Raw genomic sequence first — 22,929 nt, forward strand, 5'->3', positions numbered from 1 at the left:
GTGACCATGAGAGTAATAAATACAATAGCTCTATAACAACTATAATGTGACCATGAGAGTAATAAATACAATAGCCTTATAACAACTACAAAGTGACCATGAGAGTAATAAATGCAATAGCTCTATAACAACTACAAAGTGACCATGAGAGTAATAAATGCAATAGTTCTATAACAACTATAATGTGACCATGAAAGTAATAAGTGCAATAGCTCTATAACAACTATAATGTGCCCATGAAAGTAATAAATGCAATAGCTCTATAGCAACTACAAAGTGACCATGAGAGTAATAAATGCAATAGTTCTATAACAACTATAATGTGACCATGAAAGTGATAAATGCAATAGCTCTATAACAACTATAATGTGGCCATGAAAGTAATAAATGCAATAGCTCTATAGCAACTACAAAGTGACCATGAGAGTAATAAATGCAATAGTTCTATAACAACTATAATGTGACCATGAAAGTAATAAATGCAATAGCTGTATAACAACTACAAAGTGACCATGAGAGTAATAAATGCAATAGTTCTATAACAACTATAATGTGACCATGAGAGTAATAAATGCAATAGTTCTATAACAACTATAATGTGACCATGAAAGTAATAAATACAATAGCTTCATAACAAATATAATGTGACCAGAAAAGCAATAAATGCAATAGCTCTATAACAACTATAATGTGGCCATGAAAGTAATAAATGCAATAGCTCTATAGCAACTACAAAGTGACCATGAGAGTAATAAATGCAATAGTTCTATAACAACTATAATGTGACCATGAAAGTATAAATGCAATAGCTCTATAACAACTATAATGGGACCATGAAAGTAATAAATGCAATAGCTCTATAGCAACTACAAAGTGACCATGAGAGTAATAAATGCAATAGTTCTATAACAACTATAATGTGACCATGAGAGTAATAAATGCAATAGTTCTATAACAACTATAATGTGACCATGAAAGTATAAATGCAATAGCTCTATAACAACTATAATGTGACCATAAAAGTAATAAATGCAAGAGCTCTATAACAACTATAATGTGACCAAGAAAGTAATAAATGGAATAGCTCTATAACAACTATAATGTGACCATGAAAGTGATAAATACAATAGCTCTATAACAACTATAATGTGACCATGAGAGTAATAAATACAATAGCCTTATAACAACTACAAAGTGACCATGAGAGTAATAAATGCAATAGTTCTATAACAACTATAATGTGACCATGAGAGTAATAAATGCAATAGTTCTATAACAACTATAATGTGACCATGAAAGTATAAATGCAATAGCTCTATAACAACTATAATGTGACCATAAAAGTAATAAATGCAAGAGCTCTATAACAACTATAATGTGACCAAGAAAGTAATAAATGGAATAGCTCTATAACAACTATAATGTGACCATGAGAGTAATAAATGCAATAGTTCTATAACAACTATAATGTGACCATGAAAGTAATAAATACAATAGCTCTATAACAACTATAATGTGACCATGAAAGTAATAACTGCAATAGCTCTATAACAACTATAATGTGACCATAAAAGTAATAAATGCAAGAGCTCCAAAACAACTACAAAGTGACCATGAGAGTAATAAATGCAAGAGCTCTATAACAACTATAATGTGACCAAGAAAGTAATAAATGGAATAGCTCTATAACAACTATAATGTGACCATGAGAGTAATAAATGCAATAGTTCTATAACAACTATAATGTGACCATGAAAGTAATAAGTGCAATAGCTCTATAACAACTATAATGTGGCCATGAAAGTAATAAATGCAATAGCTCTATAGCAACTACAAAGTGACCATGAGAGTAATAAATGCAATAGTTCTATAACAACTATAATGTGACCATGAAAGTAATAAATACAATAGCTCTATAACAACTATAATGTGACCAAGAAAGTAATAAATGGAATAGCTCTATAACAACTATAATGTGACCATGAAAGTAATAAGTGCAATAGCTCTATAACAACTATAATGTGACCGTGAAAGTAATAAATGCAATAGCTCTATAACAACTATAATGTGACAGTAATAAATTCTAAGTTCTTCTGTAGTTAATACATCTGTAATGTGATTGTGACAAAAATAAATGCAAAAGCTCTATTGATCTGTAGTTATGACAACTGCACTGTGATAGCTCCGTAGTTATGACAACTGTACTGTGATAGCTCTGTAGTTATGACAACTGTACTGTGATAACTCTGTTATATGACAACTGTACTGTGATAGCTCTGTAGTTATGACAACTACTGTGATAGCTCTGTAGTTATGACAACTGTACTGTGATAGCTATGTAGTTATGACAACTCTACTGTGATAGCTCTGTAGTTATGACAACTATACTGTGATAGCTATGTAGTTATGACAACTGTTCTGTGATAGCTCTGTAGTTATGACAGCTGTACTGTGATAGCTCTGTAGTTATGCTACCTACATGACTTCTAATTAACTATTAGCTATTGTATATGTATTGTGATCTGTTGTTACATATATAGGTTATGCTATCTACATGACTTAGTTAGTGTACACACTGTATCATTACTGATGCAATCACTACATATGAACATGTACACTGCAGTGTAACAATAAAATAATAGGAGTGTAACTGTTGTTGTTGTTGGATGCATATGTAGGAAGTAAAACCTATTGCATCAGACAGGAAGAGAATTAAAAAAGATTATACATGGATACAATTGATTATACATGTATACACAATCTGACGGAAATCTTTGTATAATCAAGTAATTAAGAACAGGATTTTCTAATCTACAGTAAAACATTAACACAGTCCGCCCGTTGCAATGTATTCAGAAGGCAAATGTTGTTGTGAGACTATATATATAACAACATTTGCTATATTGTAACGTCATCAATCTCTATTGTAAGGTCATACATTTCGTTGTTGTATGGATTTAATTTTCGAAATAACTTAATAAAGCCTAACTACTCCATCAGAATGTAAATATGAATAATGAATATCTTTGCAAATATTGTTGATATAACACACATTTCTATTGCTGACCATCTTACAGAAATCACTGCCAGCTAGGCTTTATTAAGTGTGTCATCAATAGCAATGTGTGTTATAGGACCATAACAACATTTGCTAAACCATTCATTGCCTAATTGAATTGATACCTAGTATATTCTGTAGTTGACATGATATATATTGTCTAAAGAAAAAAACTTTTTGGGAGAGGACACTACATACTGGAACCCTGATTTGATCACATCAATAATGACAGTTAATCAAAGGCCATTGTACACATGTTTAATTATAACCAGGTATACCATTCTCTAAAACACAGTCTAAAACACAGTTGTCAAAGATTTGATGATTTACCGAGGTATTACAATCTTGTTTGTTTTAGTACAGGACAATGAGATAAAGAGACTCAAAGATTTGATGATTTACCGAGGTATTACAATCTTGTTTGTTTCAGTACGGATCAATGAGATAAAGAGACTCAAAGATTTGATGATTTACCGAGGTATTACAATCTTGTTTGTTTCAGTACAGGACAATGAGATGAAGAGACTCAAAGATTTGATGATTTACCGAGGTATTACTATCTTGTTTGTTTCAGTACGGATCAATGAGATAAAGAGACTCGAAGATTTGATGATTTACCGAGGTATTACAATCTTGTTTGTTTTAGTACAGGACAATGAGATGAAGAGACTCAAAGATTTGATGATTTACCGAGGTATTACTATCTTGTTTGTTTCAGTACAGGACAATGAGATAAAGAGACTCAAAGATTTGATGATTTACCGAGGTATTACAATCTTGTTTGTTTTAGTACAGGACAATGAGATAAAGAGACTCAAAGATTTGATGATTTACCGAGGTATTACTATCTTGTTTGTTTCAGTACAGGACAATGAGATAAAGAGACTCAAAGATTTGATGATTTACCGAGGTATTACAATCTTGTTTGTTTTAGTACAGGACAATGAGATAAAGAGACTCAAAGATTTGATGATTTACCGAGGTATTACAATCTTGTTTGTTTCAGTACAGGACAATGAGATAAAGAGACTCAAAGATTTGATGATTTACCGAGGTATTACAATCTTGTTTGTTTTAGTACAGGACAATGAGATAAAGAGACTCAAAGATTTGATGATTTACCGAGGTATTACAATCTTGTTTGTTTCAGTACAGGACAATGAGATAAAGAGACTCAAAGATTTGATGATTTACCGAGGTATTACAATCTTGTTTGTTTTAGTACAGGACAATGAGATAAAGAGACTCAAAGATTTGATGATTTACCGAGGTATTACAATCTTGTTTGTTTCAGTACAGGACAATGAGATGAAGAGACTCAAAGATTTGATTATTAACCGAGGTTTTACAATCTTATTTATTTCAGTACGAGACAATGAGATGAAGAGACTCAAAGATGCTTTTAAGAGGGTGTCAAGTTTTGGAGGGATGATGACGGAGACCATGTTTACAAGGGAAGTGCTGGGGGACGGCGTACCCGACAATATATCACAGGTAAAAATCTCACAGGTGTATTGATATACTTATACATAATTATATACATAATAATAATGTAACTGACCATAAGGCATTGTAATACCTCTATATATCAATACAGTGTTACAGCCCTAATTAACTGTGTGCCAGGGTTAAGTTTATACCTCACATAGATTGATGTACATGTATCTGGTAACTGGTAGAACATGTAAATATGATCATGTGTACTTGTTTATTTGACAATAAAGCCATGCCTGGTAATAAGCCCACCCATATCAATGGCAGTTCACTACAAATGCCACCGAATGTTATTTTGTCGTCCTGTAATAAGCCCACCCTCTTACCTCCAAGTTAGAGATTATGTGTCGCCTAGGGCTTATAACAGGATAAATACAGAAAATATGGTGAATGTTATGAATCCGCAACATGTTTATCTGTTGTGTCCTGAAGTGTCAGCGGGTCCCAGTGGTCAGCCACGGCCCAGTTATATCTCTGATAAGATAATGACCTAGCCCTAATGACCATGCCATGTAATGTTTTTACTGGACTGGATTATTTGGATAATTTTGAAATTACTCTATTTATTGAATTAATTTGAACTTATCTGTAAAATTCTGCTATAACGTATTTGAGGAGTTTTTGTACAGAACAGTAACATGCCACCTGTCATGTGATGCTGTCATGTGATGCTGCCATGTCAATGTCCCTGTAGCTGGAGCTCTCTAGCCAGTTCTCACTTGAGTCGAGCAGTCATGTATCCAGTTCAGCACAGGACAGGTCGACTGTCTGGCTTTGGTCACACTGACCGGCTAGGGATTACCCGCTTTGATATATATAGCATCAAAAATGGTCATGTGGTGACCGAACTGCTCAGGGGGAATATATGTCTATATAGTGCTGTACTGGGTCGGTATATACTTAGCCACCCACATTCTCTACCATCCAGTTACAGCAGTGAAGTAATAGGCCTAATCAAATAGCACTGTCATAATTTGATGAAGCTATTTATTGATCTCGCCGGGGAGTGCCACATTAGTTCGCTAGTGATAACAATTTGCTGTAGTTGGGAATCTCAGTGAAATTGAACCAAATGTTTCCTGTTATGAAAAGCCTCATGTTTATTTTACTCGTTTGTCAATGCTATCTGTTTCGTGTGTTGCGCAGTTACATTGTTCCTGTATCCATTTCTTGCATTCTGTCAATATCTGTCCGGGATCTTTCTTGAAAATTAACTTGGTTACAATGTAGTGTTACATAACAATGCCACAAGGGCTTATCAGCTGGTTGACCTTGACATTTGTATTGGAGCCCCGGAAGGCTGAGAGCTTTTGGACTTTCAGCTCTTTCAATGGCTACCATCTTGATTCCTATTGATTGGAAATTTATTTTACATGGAGGAGCTTTCAAATTTGTGAAGATAAATGTCTGGTTCTGCATTAACTCTGTAATTCTGGAATCTACACAGATACCAGGGCAACATGGTGCAGGTTTATATGTAACCTGTCAGATCTTAGTCCGTTAAATTCCTCCAAGGTCAAAGTTACGTATCAGCTCAATAAATCTTAAATCACTGTGGTAATATTCAGAAATCTAATCAGGATATATAGTTCCCATATTTAGTGCAGGTGCCCTCTGACCTTACTGGGATTGGTTCTCCATATAACGGCATTATACATTGTAACTCACCCCAATCACCCTAATTTCATTCTGTTGGAAAAAAGCATACTATAGTGAGATGGGAATTTTGTTTTTAAATCACGTAAATATCTAGATAGATGATTTGTTACCAAAACACATTTTTTATGAAATGACAATTTGTGTAATGCACCAGACTGTTTTATTGAGTTTAAATCACACTCCAATGAAGCAGAGAAATGCAGTTGTAATTGTGTGCCCATGGTTTTGTCTACAGCTATTAATAAATACTCCTAACAATGAATATATTCATTGTAGCAATACCAGAAAGTACAGATTGGCAAATAACACTGGAGAAAATCATTTTACAGAGCATTAAATATACAGCTCTTTGTAAACTATTCCATCATTCATCCTCTCAGTGAGTCTATTCTTCTGACTTGTTATGTCCCATTCTTTGAAGAGTAAAATATTTGTCAAGTCTTACAGCTAATTTACTAAAAGCTGAAGTATTTATCTGTCTTACAGCTATTGTACTGGAAACTAAAGTGCTTGTATGTCTGTTATTCTGACTGTCTTACAGCTATTGTAGTCTGTAAACTGAAATGCTTGTCCGTCTGTCTTACAGCTGCTGTACAAGGGGTTCGGAGGGACATCTAAGGGCGTGTCCTTCAAGGACCTGCTGACCGGATTAATCATCATCACTAAAGGGTCAAAAGAGGACAAAATCAAATGTATGTATTCCAATGCAAGGTCTCACTCATAGAAATATTGACCGCAAATCTGTGTCAGGGTAACTGCTAATATTCCCATCGGTATTGATGGTAAGCTGACTGTTATTATTATAACTGAATCGGCAGAAACACCAAAGTAAAAGTCACTTGTCAGGCCAATCAATCTTTACACTTCGAGTCTATCAAACTTATGATACAGATAAACCTGACCAACATCAACAGAAAAAGGTAATTTGGTCCAATGACCAGTGAAACAATGTCATGGTCATGATCAAAGGCTGATAACTTCATGTTGGACATCACAGAAATTAACCCTTATACCAAAGAATCTGCATAACTTATATTAAGAATATAGTCATCGGTATAAGACATTTGAATGCATGTGTTCTATGAATGAAAAAATAAAAATAGAATCCATCAAAGAAGCTGTCATTTCAAAGTTGATTTTGTGAGAGGAAGAGTCAGTGGAAGAGTTTAAAGTCTGGTGATGATAAATATGGGTTTTACTTACAGAAAAATTATGGTGATACATAGTTCCTGTCCTTGTGTGACAATTGCAAGGATGCATAGTTGTATAAGGTCAAAAATGTTCAAGTATGGCATCTGTATGAAAGAGCTATTGGAAATTCTGACCAATAACAAACAGAACACATATACAACCTCCAGTACACACATACACACTTGTACACTCATATTTATCATGGAGGTATGAAGGGGATTAATATCAAGATGCACTTGAGTTAGAGTGCTTTCACTCTCGATCTCCTGATCATGTTGTATATGAATATTGCTCATCTGTTCAGTGTTTTAAAGTAATTTGCTTGAGATTTGTTAGGGTGCTTTACAAATGTTGTATTATATATGGATTGAATCAAGATTTTTCCTGAGTAAAATAATTTATGATAGGGTGAATTAACCAATTACAGAACTTGGGGAAAAGAATTTGGAATTACAACAATTTGTACATGACAAACTTAAGATTTTTTTTATTGATTATTGAAATCGATTATTGATGATATTAAACTAAAAAGGTGCAGATTTTCTAAGCCTTCCGATATAAGTCATGATGATAAGCTATACATTTTATGGAGTATAATCATGGTATCTACATGTTTGTTTGCAGTGATATTCGGTATGTATGCTGACGAGTCCTACACATATGTACAGAAAGATGATATGGACAGACGGATACTGGAGACAGAAGGACAAGTATCAACAGCTTTATCAGATCTATTCCTCGAGGTAAGCACCCCACCTGGTTATTCTAAGCCCCTATAAGACCTCTTCCATGAGGTAAACACCTCTCCTGGTTATTCTTAGCCCCTAAAAGACCTGTTCCATGAGGTAAGCACCTCTCCTGGCTATTCTAAGCACCTATAAGACCTCTTACATGAGGTAAGCACCTCTCCTGGTTATTCTAAGCCCCTATAAGACCACTTCCTCGAGGTAAACACCTCTCCTGGTTATTCTTAGCCCCTATAAGACCTCTTCCATGAGGTAAACATCTCTCCTTGTTATTCTAAGCCCCTATAAGACCTGTTCCATGAGGTAAACACCTCTCCTGGTTATTCTTAGCCCTATAAGACCTCTTCCTCGAGGTAAACACCTCTCCTGGTTATTCTTAGCCCCTATAAGACCTCTTCAATGAGGTAAGCACCTCTCCTGGTTATTCTTAGCCCCTATAAGACCTCTTCCATGAGGTAAACACCTCTTCTGGTTATTCTAGGCCCCTATAAGACGTCTTCCATGAGGTAAACACCTCTCCTGGTTATTCTTAGCCCCTATAAGACCTCTTCTGTGAGGTAATTATAAGCACCTCTCCTGGTTATTCTAAGCCACTTACAATGTATAATCAAATCTCTTTCTTGAAGTAACCACCTCTCCTGGTTATTCTAAGCCCCTATAAGACCTCTTCCATGAGGTAAACACCTCTCCTGGTTATTCTTAGCCCCTTTAAGACCTCTTCCATGAGGTAAGCACCTCTCCTGGTTATTCTAAGCCCCTTTAAGACCTCTTCCATGAGGTAAACACCTCTCCTGGTTATTCTTAGCCCCTTTAAGACCTCTTCCATGAGGTAACCACCTCTCCTGGTTATTCTAAGCCCCTATAAGACCTCTTCCATGAGGTAAACACCTCTCCTGGTTATTCTTAGCCCCTTTAAGACCTCTTCCATGAGGTAAGCACCTCTCCTGGTTATTCTAAGCCCCTTTAAGACCTCTTCCATGAGGTAAACACCTCTCCTGGTTATTCTTAGCCCCTTTAAGACCTCTTCCATGAGGTAAACACCTCTCCTGGTTATTCTAAGCCCCTTTAAGACCTCTTCCATGAGGTAAACACCTCTCCTGGTTATTCTAAGCCCCTTTAAGACCTCTTCCATGAGGTAAACACCTCTCCTGGTTATTCTTAGCCCCTTTAAGACCTCTTCCATGAGGTAAACACCTCTCCTGGTTATTCTAAGCCCCTATAAGACCTCTTCCATGAGGTAAACACCTCTCCTGGTTATTCTTAGCCCCTTTAAGACCTCTTCCATGAGGTAAGCACCTCTCCTGGTTATTCTAAGCCCCTTTAAGACCTCTTCCATGAGGTAAACACCTCTCCTGGTTATTCTAAGCCCCTAAAAGACCTGTTCCATGAGGTAAGCACCTCTCCTGGTTATTCTAGGCCCCTATAAGACCTCTTCCATGAGGTAAACACCTCTCCTGGTTATTCTAAGCCCCTATTAGACCTGTTCCATGAGGTAAACACCTCTTCTGGTTATTCTAGGCCCCTATAAGACCTCTTCCATGAGGTTAACACCTCTCCTGGTTATTCCAAGCCCCCTATAAGACCTCTTCTGTGAGGTAATTATAAGCACCTCTCCTGGTTATTCTAAGCCACTTACAATGTATAATCAAATCTCTTTCTTGAAGTAACCACCTCTGCTGGTTGTTTTAAGCCCCCTGTAAGACTTCTTCCATGGTTATGTTAACCCCCCTATCAGACCTGTTCCATGAGGTAAGCACCTCCCCTGGTTATTCTGAGCACCCAAGAAGACCTCTTCCTTGAGGTAAGCACCTCTGCTGGTTTTTCTAAGTCCCTTATAATCACTAACTCTTTTTTTAAGTTAGCCACTTCTGTTGGTTGTTCTAAGCTCTCCAATTTTTCCCTGAGGTAAGCATCACTGTTGCTTGTTCTAAGCTCCCAAACCTTTTCCCGCAGGTAAGCATCACTGTTGCTTGTTCTAAGCTCCCCAACCTTTTCCCGGAGGTAAGCATCACTGTTGGTTGTTCTAACCTGTCTGATGTCTTCTTTTGCCTGTTTGTATTAAGTCCCTTATCAGATTTCTTCCTTGAGGTAAGCTCCTCTACTGGTTGTTTTAAGCCTAATCCATCTGAAGACAAGTTAGCAAATATATTTTAGAAGCAATAGAATGGTTTTGTTATACCAGTCCGTTCCGTCTTGGTTTATAAGGATGTAAATACATTGTTTATACAAATCGTTACAGGATACATGTTCCGTGTTTTTTGTTTTTGTTTTTTTTCTTAAGTTAAGTTAGCTGTCAAAAATTAGAACTGGCATGGATGGCATCGTCCTCCACACAAGTAAAACCTGATGGTGACAATTGTGCTGTTTTCTGACGTATACTTATTTAAAAATGACAGTGGTGTTAGCTTGGGGGTAGTTTTGGTGTAATGATGTTTGCTTGCTAATGAAGTCTTTTAACACAGATTCCAAACTCAAGGGAAATTTACTGAATAACATCAAACACTGAAATGTCAGATCCAATGTTACAGTAAAATAGACCTAGCATCCATATAACTGAGTTCTACAACAGCTCCCGTATTTTAGGATCGGTGGTTAAGATTTTTATAAAACAGTTTTGCTTGCATGGTTATAGCAAATGTTAATTATGAAAAGAAATTGAAACGAAAAAAGCATACCAACAAGGGGACAAGAGAGAGTCTGTGGCATTGTTGTAAAGTCTACAGAATTAATTCTGTTACATGTGTTCTTTGTAATTCACCAGAACTATGAAATACTATAGCCATTTGTCATGTGACTAGAAAGCACCAATGAGAGGAAAGTCTTGTACCAATCCTAGAAGTATTGATTATCCTGACCCCATTATATTTACCAGCACTCATGGTTTTACTAGTGATACAATATAACCCCTTGCTAAGCTCAACCCCTTTGTTTAACAGATTATATATTTTTAAAGACCATATACAAGTACTTACAGTAAAAATGAAAGGCATAGTAAACTTTTACCCTGTTTCTAAGGATTCAAACATGATCGGCGAACTGGGAATCTGGGAGTCGCAGAGTTGTTTCCTGAAGGAAGAACACTTCTCTCTTTCCACGGCCTTCCCTGTGGTGACAGGGAGTTAGAATCTGGGTTGTGGTGGTGTTGGAGGGCAAACACATTCAAAAAGGGGGTGCAGTGTGGCAGATTTTAATTTTACATAGGATTATGTAATTTCCCTTTAGCTCAGTGTTAGAGCATCCAACTAGGAAGTCTGGGATACCTCTGTGGAAGCACATGTTCACTACTCTCTTTCCTGTTTCACATCAATCTTACATTGCATGTTCAGACAAACTTGTATTAAGAAACCATCAATGTGAAGTCAAAATATGGTCTTTTAACACAGGTAGTCTCTTAAGACAGGTTCAGTTAACACATGCAGGTAATCTCTTAATACAGGGTCAGTTAACACTGGTAGTCTCTTAATACAGGGTCAGTTAACACATGTAGTCTCTTAAGACAGGTTCAGTTAACACTGGTAGTCTCTTAATACAGGGTCAGTTGACACAGGTAGTCCCTTAATACAGGTTCAGTTAACACATGTAGTCTCTTAATATATGTAGTCTCTTAACACAGAGAGTCTCTTAACACAGGTAGTCTCTTAACAAAGGTAGTCTCTTAACACAGATAGTCTCTTAACACAGGTAGTCTCTTAACAAAGGTAGTCTATTAACACAGATAGTCTCTTAACACAGATAGTCTCTTAACACAGATAGTCTCTTAACACAGGTAGTCTCTTAACACAGGTAGTCTCTTAACACAGGTAGTCTCTTAACACAGATAGTCTCTTAACACAGATAGTCTCTTAACACAGATAGTCTCTTAACACAGGTAGTCTCTTAACACAGGTAGTCTCTTAACACAGGTAGTCTCTTATCACAGAGAGTCTCTTAACACAGATAGTCTCTTAACACAGATAGTCTCTTAACACAGGTAGTCTCTTAACACAGATAGTCTCTTAACAAAGAGAGTCTCTTAACACAGAGTCTCTTAACACAGAGAGTCTCTTAACACAGGTAGTCTCTTAACACAGGTAGTCTCTTAACACAGGTAGTCTCTTCACACAGGTAGTCTCTTAACACAGGTAGTCTCTTAACACAGGTAGTTTCTTAATACAGGTTCAGTTAACAAAGAAATCAATACTTTGGCAATGCAAAAACGGTCTCTTAACATAGTTGGTCTCTTAATTAATGGAGGGGATCACATGACCAGGTTTGACTGTACATATGCAGACATGCATCTTTAACTGCAGTTTGTACACTCATTCTTTGGAACATAATTCTACGATATTAATGATACTCATGAATCCATAAATTCATGTTCTGGAGCCAAGTGAGTTTCAGTAGGAAAGATAGTCACATTCCTTTTGAAAAACTTCATTTTCAATCTTGCAGTATTGTTTCAATATAATTTCACATATAAATTACCAGGATTGTTTTTTTAATTGAACATTTTCTCTGGTAAGCAAAATGTGTGGATTTACAAAGTTTGATGATAGTTGAACTCCAGATGTTACCATCACAGGTAAACTCTTATTAGAACAGGTAAACACTGGTTAGTACAGGTAAACTCCTGTTAGGAGAGATAAACACTGGTAAGGACAAGTTAACTCTTGTTAGGATAGGTAAACTCCTGTTAGGACAGATAAACACCGATAAGGACAGGTAAACACTGGTTAGTACAGGTAAACTCTTGTTAGGATAGATAAAATCTGGTTAGGACTGATAAACTCTGGTTAGGTTGTAGGTCAACTCTGGTAAGGTTCCAGTTAACTCTGACATCACAGGTTAACTTTGGTTAGGATGTACATGTAGGTAAAATTTGGATAGGACAGGTAAACTCTGGTTAGGACCCAGTTAACTCAGGCATCACAGGTAAAGTCTGGTTTGGACCAGGGCCTACATGTACCTTACCATCCCCTTGATTTTGGATGGGTACAATATAGTGTTCATTCATATGTATAAACCTATGTATGTCAGTTTGTGTATCTTCCCTTTTGTAATCCATCTAGCAACTTCATTTCAGAATTTCAAGGTGCCAGGGTCAAGTTAACTGTTACTATATAAAGAAACTTTGTGTGATACCTTGAACAAAATGATGTAATGATTGCAGAAAACAGCTGGATAGCCTATTTAAACTTTCAAAAACTAAGAAATCAAGTGCAGTTGGGAAGTCTGTAACATGATATGCTTGTGTGTAATACGATATATGGTATGAGATGATCTAGTTGCTCCTATAGAACTTGTCATACACTGTGTTTGTCATTGGGTGATACAGCCAATCAACACTAATGTGTCTGTCACCAGATCCTACGGAGTTCTAACAGACGATGTGCTGTTTGTTTTTATCTCTATGTATCTAGCTATCCTGCTAGGTTATAATTAGATTTGTAGCATATTTTTGTCTAATTTCAGTGAAAAATTTCCAAAAAAAGAATTGTGATAACAAGGAATAAATTGGAAAATAAAGAATCATATAAAGTAGAATAAATACATGTTGTCAACAGTTTTTTATGGTTTTAACCTAGAGTGATTTAGAAGGGCATTTTGTATGTGTTTTTTAAAGCAATTCAGAAGGTCATTCTTTTATATATTTATATTGTTATTTAGAAAGGCACATAATTTGTTTGTATTTGTTAAGTAATTTGGAAGGGGACCTTGTATATATTTGAAGTGAGTTAGAAGGGATTTGCAGTGGTTTAGAAGGGCACTTTGTGTTTGTGGTAATTAGACCAACTACGGTATATATACAAATGTATGCATGCGCATTGAATTATAGCTGAAGGCTACAATTAGAGAATGTGGGTAGTGTTTGTGTGAATTATTGAAATAATTAGCTTATTACACGCAGAATTCCATGTTGCCAACATTGTTTTCTATATTAAATTTTGAAGAATTTTTTTTGTTGATATTATCTTGTTTCTGATTAAACACGATATGAAAACAGGATATACTCCAAACCCATGGAATATGTCACAGACATAAACCACACGGAACTCTCGGGTGTTGGGAGGGCGGTTTTATTATCTAATTGCTATGATGCCTTAGGGACTTGCTTCAGAGTGTGTTTGAATTGGGTCTCTACGGCATAACAGATGATAATTTGCCTAAAACCTTTGTACAGGATTGGTTGTTAAATTCATGTTAAAAATATTATTTAAAAAAATAGTAATGAATATCCAACTGGCCTTTGTTTAGTTTCCTATACAAACCTATAACATTAAATTAGATATGGACAAGCAATCATTTTATCAGGGGCTGCTCCAAGGTGATGACGACCGAGTTGTTTTGAACCATCACACTTTGGGAAGTCAAGTGTGGAGAGTTCATTGAGTTGACATTAAGATAACTTAGAGTTTTAAACAACTGCAGGGTGAATTTGATGCCGTATTAATTCAATCTTTAAATGCCAGAAGATGTGGGAATTAATTGTGTCATTTGATTCTTACATTCAAAACTGAATGCTTGGCTGTTTTAAGATTGGATAATAATTCTCATACAGTTTCTACAAAATAGGAATTTAGTTTTAGATGTGAACATGAGATAATGGCTTCCCTGCTGATGTTTAAATACATTTAAAGATGGCGACAGGCTTCCTATGTTTACATCCATAGTTTTGCTCCAAAGCAATGAAACGTTAACTCTGTGTCTTATCCCATTAAACCATGAGAGATTAACTCACGTTAAATGATATTGGAACTAATATTATACCCTATACATTGTAAAGTGTATCCTATTTTTGCGTCATTATTTTATGCCCCATTATTAAATGGGATGGAGAAACATACATAACTACCCATGTCTGAAATTCTGTCTGTCCATCCCCTTGTATCAAGTTCAAGGTCATTGTTTGTAAGATGTTAAGAATATTTCCCATCGCTCAACTTGCCTCATTATCCTTTAATTTTTATGAATTATTTACAATTGTACAGCGCTCAAATTTTTCTAATATTTAAGGTTGTGGTTGCAAGGTCAATGTCTCTTCCTATAAATAGATACTATTTGTCATCACTCCACTCATTATCATTTGATTTGGTTGAATCTCAGATCATAAAAACCTCCTAAGAGTTGTTTTTCAGAGTCCTGGACCAAACGTTCATGTAGCATTGATCAGGTCTTGCAGACATTGTCTATTTCTGTTTTAAACTTCTGACTTAACACTTCTGTGACATGACTTAACACTTCTGTGACACGACTTAACACTTCTGTGACATGACTTACCCCTTCTGTGACACGACATAACACTTCTGTGACACGACTTAACGCTTCTGTGACATGACTTAACACTTCTGTGGCACGACATAACACTTCTGTGACATGACTTAACTCTTCTATGACATGACTTAACACTTCTGTGACATGACTTAACCCTTCTGTGACGTGACTTAACACTTCTGTGCCACGACATAACACTTCTGTGACATAACTTAACACTCCTGTGACATGACTTAACACTTCTGTGACACTACTTAACACTTCTGTGACATGACTTATCACTTCTTTGACATGACTTAACACTTCTGTGACCCGACATAACACTTCTGTGACATGACTTAACTCTTCTGTGACACGACTTAACACTTCTGTGACATGACCTAACACTTCTGTGACATGACTTAACACTTCTTTCTGTGACATGACTTAACACTTCTGTGACGTCACTTAACACTTCTGTGACACGACATAACAATTCTGTGACATGACTTAACACTTCTGTGACATGACATAACACTTCTGTGACATGACTTAACTCTTCTGTGACATGACTTAACGCTTCTGTTACACGACATAACACTTCTGTGACATGACTTACCCCTTCTGTGACACGACATAACACTTCTGTGACATCTTAACACTTCTGTGACATGACTTAACACTCCTGCGACATAACTTAACACTTCTGTGACACGACATAGCACTTCTGTGACACGACTTAACACTTCTGTGACATGACTTACCACTTCTGTGACACGACTTAACACTCCTGTGACATGACTTAACACTTCTGTGACATGACATAACACTTCTGTGACATGACTTAACTCTTCTGTGACATGACTTAACACTTCTGTGGCACGACATAACACTTCTGTGACATGACTTACCCCTTCTGTGACACGACTTAACACTTCTGTGACGTGACTTAACTCTTCTGTGACGTGACTTAACACTTCTGTGACATGACTTAACTCTTCTATGACATGACTTAACACTTCTGTGACATGACATAACACTTCTGTGACACGACTTAACGCTTCTGTGACATGACTTAACACTTCTGTGGCACGACATAACACTTCTGTGACATGACTTCACTTCTGTGACACGACATAACACTTCTGTGTCACGACTTAACACTTCTGTGACATGACTTACCACTTCTGTGACACGACTTAACACTTCTGTGACATGACTTAGCACTTCTGTGACACGACATAACACTTCTGTGTCACGACTTAACACTTCTGTGACATGACTTATCACTTCTTTGACATGACTTAACACTTCTGTGACCCGACATAACACTTCTGTGACATGACTTAACTCTTCTGTGACACGACTTAACACTTCTGTGACATGACTTAACAATTCTGTGACACGACATAACACTTCTGTGACGTGACTTAACACTTCTGTGATGTGACTTAACACTTCTGTGACATGACTTAACTCTTCTGTGACATGACTTAACGCTTCTGTTACACGACATAACACTTCTGTGACATGACTTAACTCTTCTGTGACATGACTTAACGCTTCTGTTACACGACATAACACTTCTGTGACATGACTTCACTTCTGTGACACGACATAACACTTCTGTGTTATGACTTAACACTTATGTGACACGACATAACACTTCTGTGACATCTTAACACTTCTGTGACATGACTTAACACTCCTCCTAAGAGTTGTTTTTCAGAGTCCTGGACCAAACGTTCATGTAGCATTGATCAGGTCTTGCAGACATTGTCTATTTCTGTTTTAAACTTCTGACTTAACACTTGTGTGACATGACTTAACACTTCTGTGACATAACTTAACACTTCTGTGACATGACTTAACCCTTCTGTGACGTGACTTAACACTTCTGTGACATGAATTAACACTCCTGTGACATAACTTAACACTTCTGTGACATGACTTAACCCTTCTGTGACACGACTTAACCCTTCTGTGACATGACTTAACACTTCTGTGACGTCACTTAACACTTCTGTGACACGACATAACACTTATGTGACACGACTTAACACTTCTGTGACACGACATAACAATTCTGTGACATGACTTAACACTTCTGTGAAATGACTTAACACTTCTGTGACGTGACTTAACACTTCTGTGACGTGACTTAACACTTCTGTGACATGACTTAACACTCCTGTGACATAACTTAACACTTCTGTGACACGACATAACACTTCTGTGACACGACTTAACACTTCTATGACATGACTTAACACTTCTGTGACATGACTTAACACTGCTGTGACATGACTTAACACTTCTGTGACACGACTTAACCCTTCTGTGACATGACTTAACACTCCTGTGACATGACTTAGCACTTCTGTGACACGACATAACACTTCTGTGACACGACTCAACACTTCTGTGACATGACTTAACACTTCTGTGACATGACTTAACACTCCTGTGACATGACTTAACACTTCTGTGACACGACATAACACTCCTGTGACATGACTTAACACTTCTGTGACATGACTTAACACTTCTGTGAAATACACTACAGCACTTCAGCCTACATTTGTTATTTCACAAGACTGCTGTGTACAGTGTACTTCAATTACCTATTGTGTGTGTAAACTGATAATTACCGATTCTGAAGGATTGACTTTCAAAAGGATGGAATGCCCCTCTGATATTTATCTACAGTGAATTGATCAAGTAAATTGATAAAATGATACTTTACACAACAAACTCACAAAGAACAATTTGTATAATTAGTCTCCATAGTTGGTTTGCCTATCACTCTTTTGAGGTGTTGGCTGTTATGCTGGTTGGTCCTTTAGCTTTCATATTGGCTAGTTTGCGAGTGTATTAGTTTATTGAATCAAATATGGTAATTCACTGGATCATTAAATCACCATAAGAACTTGACACAGGATCCGATGTTTTTTGTTGTTTTATTTATGTTTGTGGACGGGCAGCTGCTGTAAAATCAGTTTATTATTCAAACATGAGGATACAGCGTATAATAGTTCTCACTCTTCAGCTTATTACCAAATGCAGTTTCATTTTTTTTAGCAATCGAATCATGTAAGAAATGAAATATACCAGACCCTTGTTGCAGACTTCAATTCATATTTATTCTGAACTGTAAGGAGAACCTATTTTTTTCACATATAACAACCACACACAACCTTACGTAGATATAGACTATATATATATATACAATTTTACAAGGCTTTCGATAATCAAACGATATATTAATATTTCTATATTATTTTAATGAATATATTTGTAGATAAACAAGCCAATATTCCTTTCAGGTAGATATGCTAACGAAGCTTACATTTAAATCCTAAAATTACACAATACATTGGGTGTCAGTCTAACTACATCAGACTTTGATTGGTTTTAGGGTGTTTTTTTGTATTTGTAGGATTTGTAATTGTAAGTCCATACAACTATTTATTATATTTGATTGTCTGCATTTGAACATTTTATTTGAATAATATCAAAACTGTATTTAAATTAGATATTTTTTTTGCGTACTTCAGAGTGACCAGGTCGGCTTCGAACAGTTCCGGTCGTGGTTATATCACCATCCTGACGCCACCATCATTACAAAATGGCTGCTCATGGAGCCAATGACGATATCCCTGTCTAACGACACAGACACACCCACTTTCTACCAGACCCTGGCTGGGGTCACCCACTGTATGTGTGATAAAGATCTGTGTAACAGACTTTATATATTATAAAGCATAATAGTCCAAGCTATATATATTTGCCCCATATAATATTTTAAGTAATTCGTATCCTACGGACATACTTCCATTAGGATTCAGTGTTATATGGGATTTTACCGTCTATATTACTTCTTTGACCCCTATAATAATTATATAATATAACACAGAGTTATCATCCAAACTGTATATAATATACAATACAGAGTATTAGCTATAGAGAATAGTGTTATAGTATAGGCTGTAGGTGTAATATATAATATAGCACGCAGTTATCATCCAAACTGTATATAATATACAATACAGAATATCAGCTATAGGCTGTATGTGTAATATTTAATATAACAAGGAGATATCATCCAAACTGTATATAATATACAATACAGAGTATTAGCTATAGAGAATAGTGTTATAGTATAGGCTGTATGTGTAATATATAATATAGCACGCAGTTATCATCCAAACTGTATATAATATACAATACAGAATATCAGCTATAGGCTGTATGTGTAATATTTAATATAACAAGGAGATATCATCCAAACTGTATATAATATACACTACAGAGTATTAGCTATAGAGAATAGTGTTATAGTATAGGCTAGTCAAGGTCCACTTTTTCCTTATATCCTTTACAATTCCCCTAAATTTATCCACCCACAAGTATCATTCGATATGATGCCGAAATGTACTTGACCAGTGGTTATAATGATGTTTTTATGTGTCTATATCACGTTGTCGTTATTTGTTTACAGTGGAGGAGAGCGACATCAGCGAGTTAGATAAACGCTACTGGGTATTAAAGTCGCAGTCCAAGAGCGGCAAGTTTGACGTTGAGACGTTCAAGGCCCTGGTGTGTCCACCAGTGCCAGAGTCTGTGTGTGAAGGTAAAGATCCACAGGCAAATGTAGGGTTTACAAAATAAGAAATATGGTGATGATTAAATAGTACTTATAGAATTGTTGAAGCTCTCTTCAAATGACTCATGTGTCATGTTTGATTTGTTTATGGATTGTAGAGGACTAACGGTGACAGCTGTTATCAAACCTTAATAACTGACTAAGACTGCTGGCTGTGAACTGAAGTTGACCAGCTACCTATAGCTAGTACCCTTGGTGAAATTAATAGTATTGTAAAAAAACCATAGTCTTTTGCCAAACCAAATTTTCATGTTCTTGGCTTTTAACTGGTACTTACTATAAAGTAGAAATACTTTTTTCTGTTGATGTCAAATTTAAATTCATCTCTTATAACTCAACTGATATGTTTTAAGTCTAAATATGTATTCTGTCTGTGGTTTACAGGTTTGTTTAAGGCATTTGATGAGAATCGTGACAATCATATTGACTTTAAAGAGATGGCATGTGGAATATCAGCGTGTTGTCGTGGACCCAGTACAGAGAGGCAGAAGTGTAAGTTTATAGTGATCCTCAATATTGCACGTCTTCACACCAAGGTGCTTAAATGTAACCAAAGTTCATTGCTCTCAGAGTATTTAAAACCCCTGGTGATCTTGGAGGCATTATTGGAGATCTCCTAGCTGCTTACTTGTATGTGTTTGATTGAATCACAGGGTTTCGGTACAAATGCCTGATATACACATATCCTGTACTGATATGGGTCACAGCACAGATACGTGCTGTGACCCATATCACCATAGCGTTTGTGTATTTCAGACATTTGTAACAAACCCCTGTGATTGAATGCCTTGTTTATGTCGAAGATGTTTACAGTCTTGATGACTTTGACATAATAAGTTTGGACTGTATATTTATAGTAAAATTAAAAAATTAAAATAAAATCATGTGTTTTGTACAGATGATTGAAACCTAATTCTTCAAAATATGGTCATTGAATGTATATAAAAATATGATAAATGTTTAATTGAAATATTTGTGTTCCAGTTTGCTTTAAAGTATTTGATGCCAACCATGACAACAAGCTGAACCACGCTGAACTGAAGAGTATGCTCAATGCTTTACTACTCATCAGGTTTGAGAGCCGCAGTGGGGCCGAGCTAGTAAGTATGGCACCACAGACGTAATGTTAACAGGACAGATAGGTTTACTCTGAGTATCATTGATCAGAGTTACTGCTTAGACACTTTCACACAACAGATTATATATGTCTGAAAGCAAAGCATGAGTTTGTACATGTACATTAATATGACTATAAAATATTCAGAAATGAACACTATTTACGAAGATTTTTTTTATCTTTTAAGTACTTGAAAATAAGGACATGCACTGTATGTAGGGGATATACTGGTAATGTTGTACTGTTTATTCTACAGGAGTCTGACATGTTCCACAAGATGGATCCTCACTCGGTAGCCAGTGAGATTCTAGCCTGTCACGACACAGATAAGGTAGGCATTCAAAGACGTATTTCACGTAAATGTAGCACAGCTAGACTGGCCTGTAAAGATGTCTTGGCTAATACAGCACCCAATTAGAATTAAGACATCATGGTATTGTCCAGTTCAAATTTTATGGTCATGTGAGTGTCCTAGTAGAGTTCAGCTGGTCATGTTAGTGACCAATGATAGTTCGAATGAAGTAAAAGTGTCCAATTACATTTCAATGGTCATTGGAGCATCCAGTTAGATTTCATAAGGTCATAAGTTTATATTATGTTTTAGCCTTTTGTAGTTTGTCGACTTCTTTTATTGAAGTCAGATTTGTGATACTCCTAAACATGACTTGTGCTCCACCTGGAGGGAGCTTTCAGTGAGGTCTGGTTGTCAGTACAGTAACAATGATTATCTGTATAGAACGACTAATTTTATATGTTTATACAATACAACAAGTTAACATGTTTTAATAAACATGTTTTAATAAACATGTTTAAGGGACTCAAGGACACATATGTGTCAAAAAGGGATAACGAAGAACAGGATAAACACCAGGTAAATCTGCACTGTATCTAGTATAACTGGTTTATATGTTATATAATCCCCAATATACCCAGTAATACAATATATATATATATAGAATCATTACCGAAGTATGTAATATAACCCCAATATAAATAATATAATCCCCATTTATAGTCTTAATGAAATATAATATCATCCCTGAAATATATAATATCATCCCTGAAATATATAATATTATCCCTGAAATATATAATACAATCCCCATTTATAGTCCTAATGAAATATAATATCATCCCTGAAATGTATAATATAATCCCCATTTATAGTCTTAATGAAATATAATATCATCCCTGAAATATATAATATAATCCCCATTTATAGTCCTAATGATATATGATATCATCCCTGAAATGTGTAATATAATCCCCATTTATAGTCCTAATGAAATATAATATCATCCCTGAAATATATAATATAATCCCCATTTATAGTCCTAATGATATATAATATCATCCCTGAAATGTGTAATATAATCCCCATTTATAGTCCTAATGAAATATAATATCATCCCTGAAATATATAATATAATCCCCATTTATAGTCCTAATGATATATGATATCATCCCTGAAATGTGTAATATAATCCCCATTTATAGTCCTAATGATATATGATATCATCCTTGAAATGTGTAATATAACCGGGTTATATATAATATTACCCCAGTATACAGTGTATGTAGTATAGTCCCAGTATACTGTGTCTGGTGGCAGGCTACATACCAGTCTCAGTGTAATCATGCAAATTTATGTGTAGAATGCTTACATTTCCCCTCTTTAAAAATTCAGACTTTCCTGCAAAGATTGAGGTTATCTGATGCTCTTTATAAAGTATCTGTCAGCAAGAATATTATGAATATTTCATTATTG

At 35.8% G+C, this 22,929-nt stretch overlaps 1 protein-coding gene across 3 annotated transcripts in view; it reads left to right on the top strand.

Annotated features, from left to right (window-relative positions):
• The window catches only part of LOC110448129 (ubiquitin carboxyl-terminal hydrolase 32-like), a 90,956-nt gene that overhangs the window by 11,938 nt on the left and 56,089 nt on the right, over positions 1-22,929 (top strand). For 2 of the 3 annotated variants that reach the window (XM_021494194.1, XM_021494195.1), the window contains exons 2-10: positions 4,425-4,552; positions 6,798-6,903; positions 8,027-8,145; positions 18,936-19,095; positions 19,880-20,011; positions 20,429-20,536; positions 21,029-21,144; positions 21,418-21,492; positions 21,976-22,032. In XM_021494194.1, coding sequence (XP_021349869.1) covers positions 4,425-4,552; positions 6,798-6,903; positions 8,027-8,145; positions 18,936-19,095; positions 19,880-20,011; positions 20,429-20,536; positions 21,029-21,144; positions 21,418-21,492; positions 21,976-22,032 — 1,001 coding nt within the window. The remainder of the gene's footprint in view (positions 1-4,424; positions 4,553-6,797; positions 6,904-8,026; positions 8,146-18,935; positions 19,096-19,879; positions 20,012-20,428; positions 20,537-21,028; positions 21,145-21,417; positions 21,493-21,975; positions 22,033-22,929) is intronic. The other variant, XM_021494196.1, reaches the window with a different exon arrangement.

This window comes from Mizuhopecten yessoensis, unplaced genomic scaffold (assembly GCF_002113885.1).
Source record: "Mizuhopecten yessoensis strain PY_sf001 unplaced genomic scaffold, ASM211388v2 scaffold3853, whole genome shotgun sequence".
Lineage (NCBI taxonomy): Eukaryota > Metazoa > Mollusca > Bivalvia > Pectinida > Pectinidae > Mizuhopecten > Mizuhopecten yessoensis.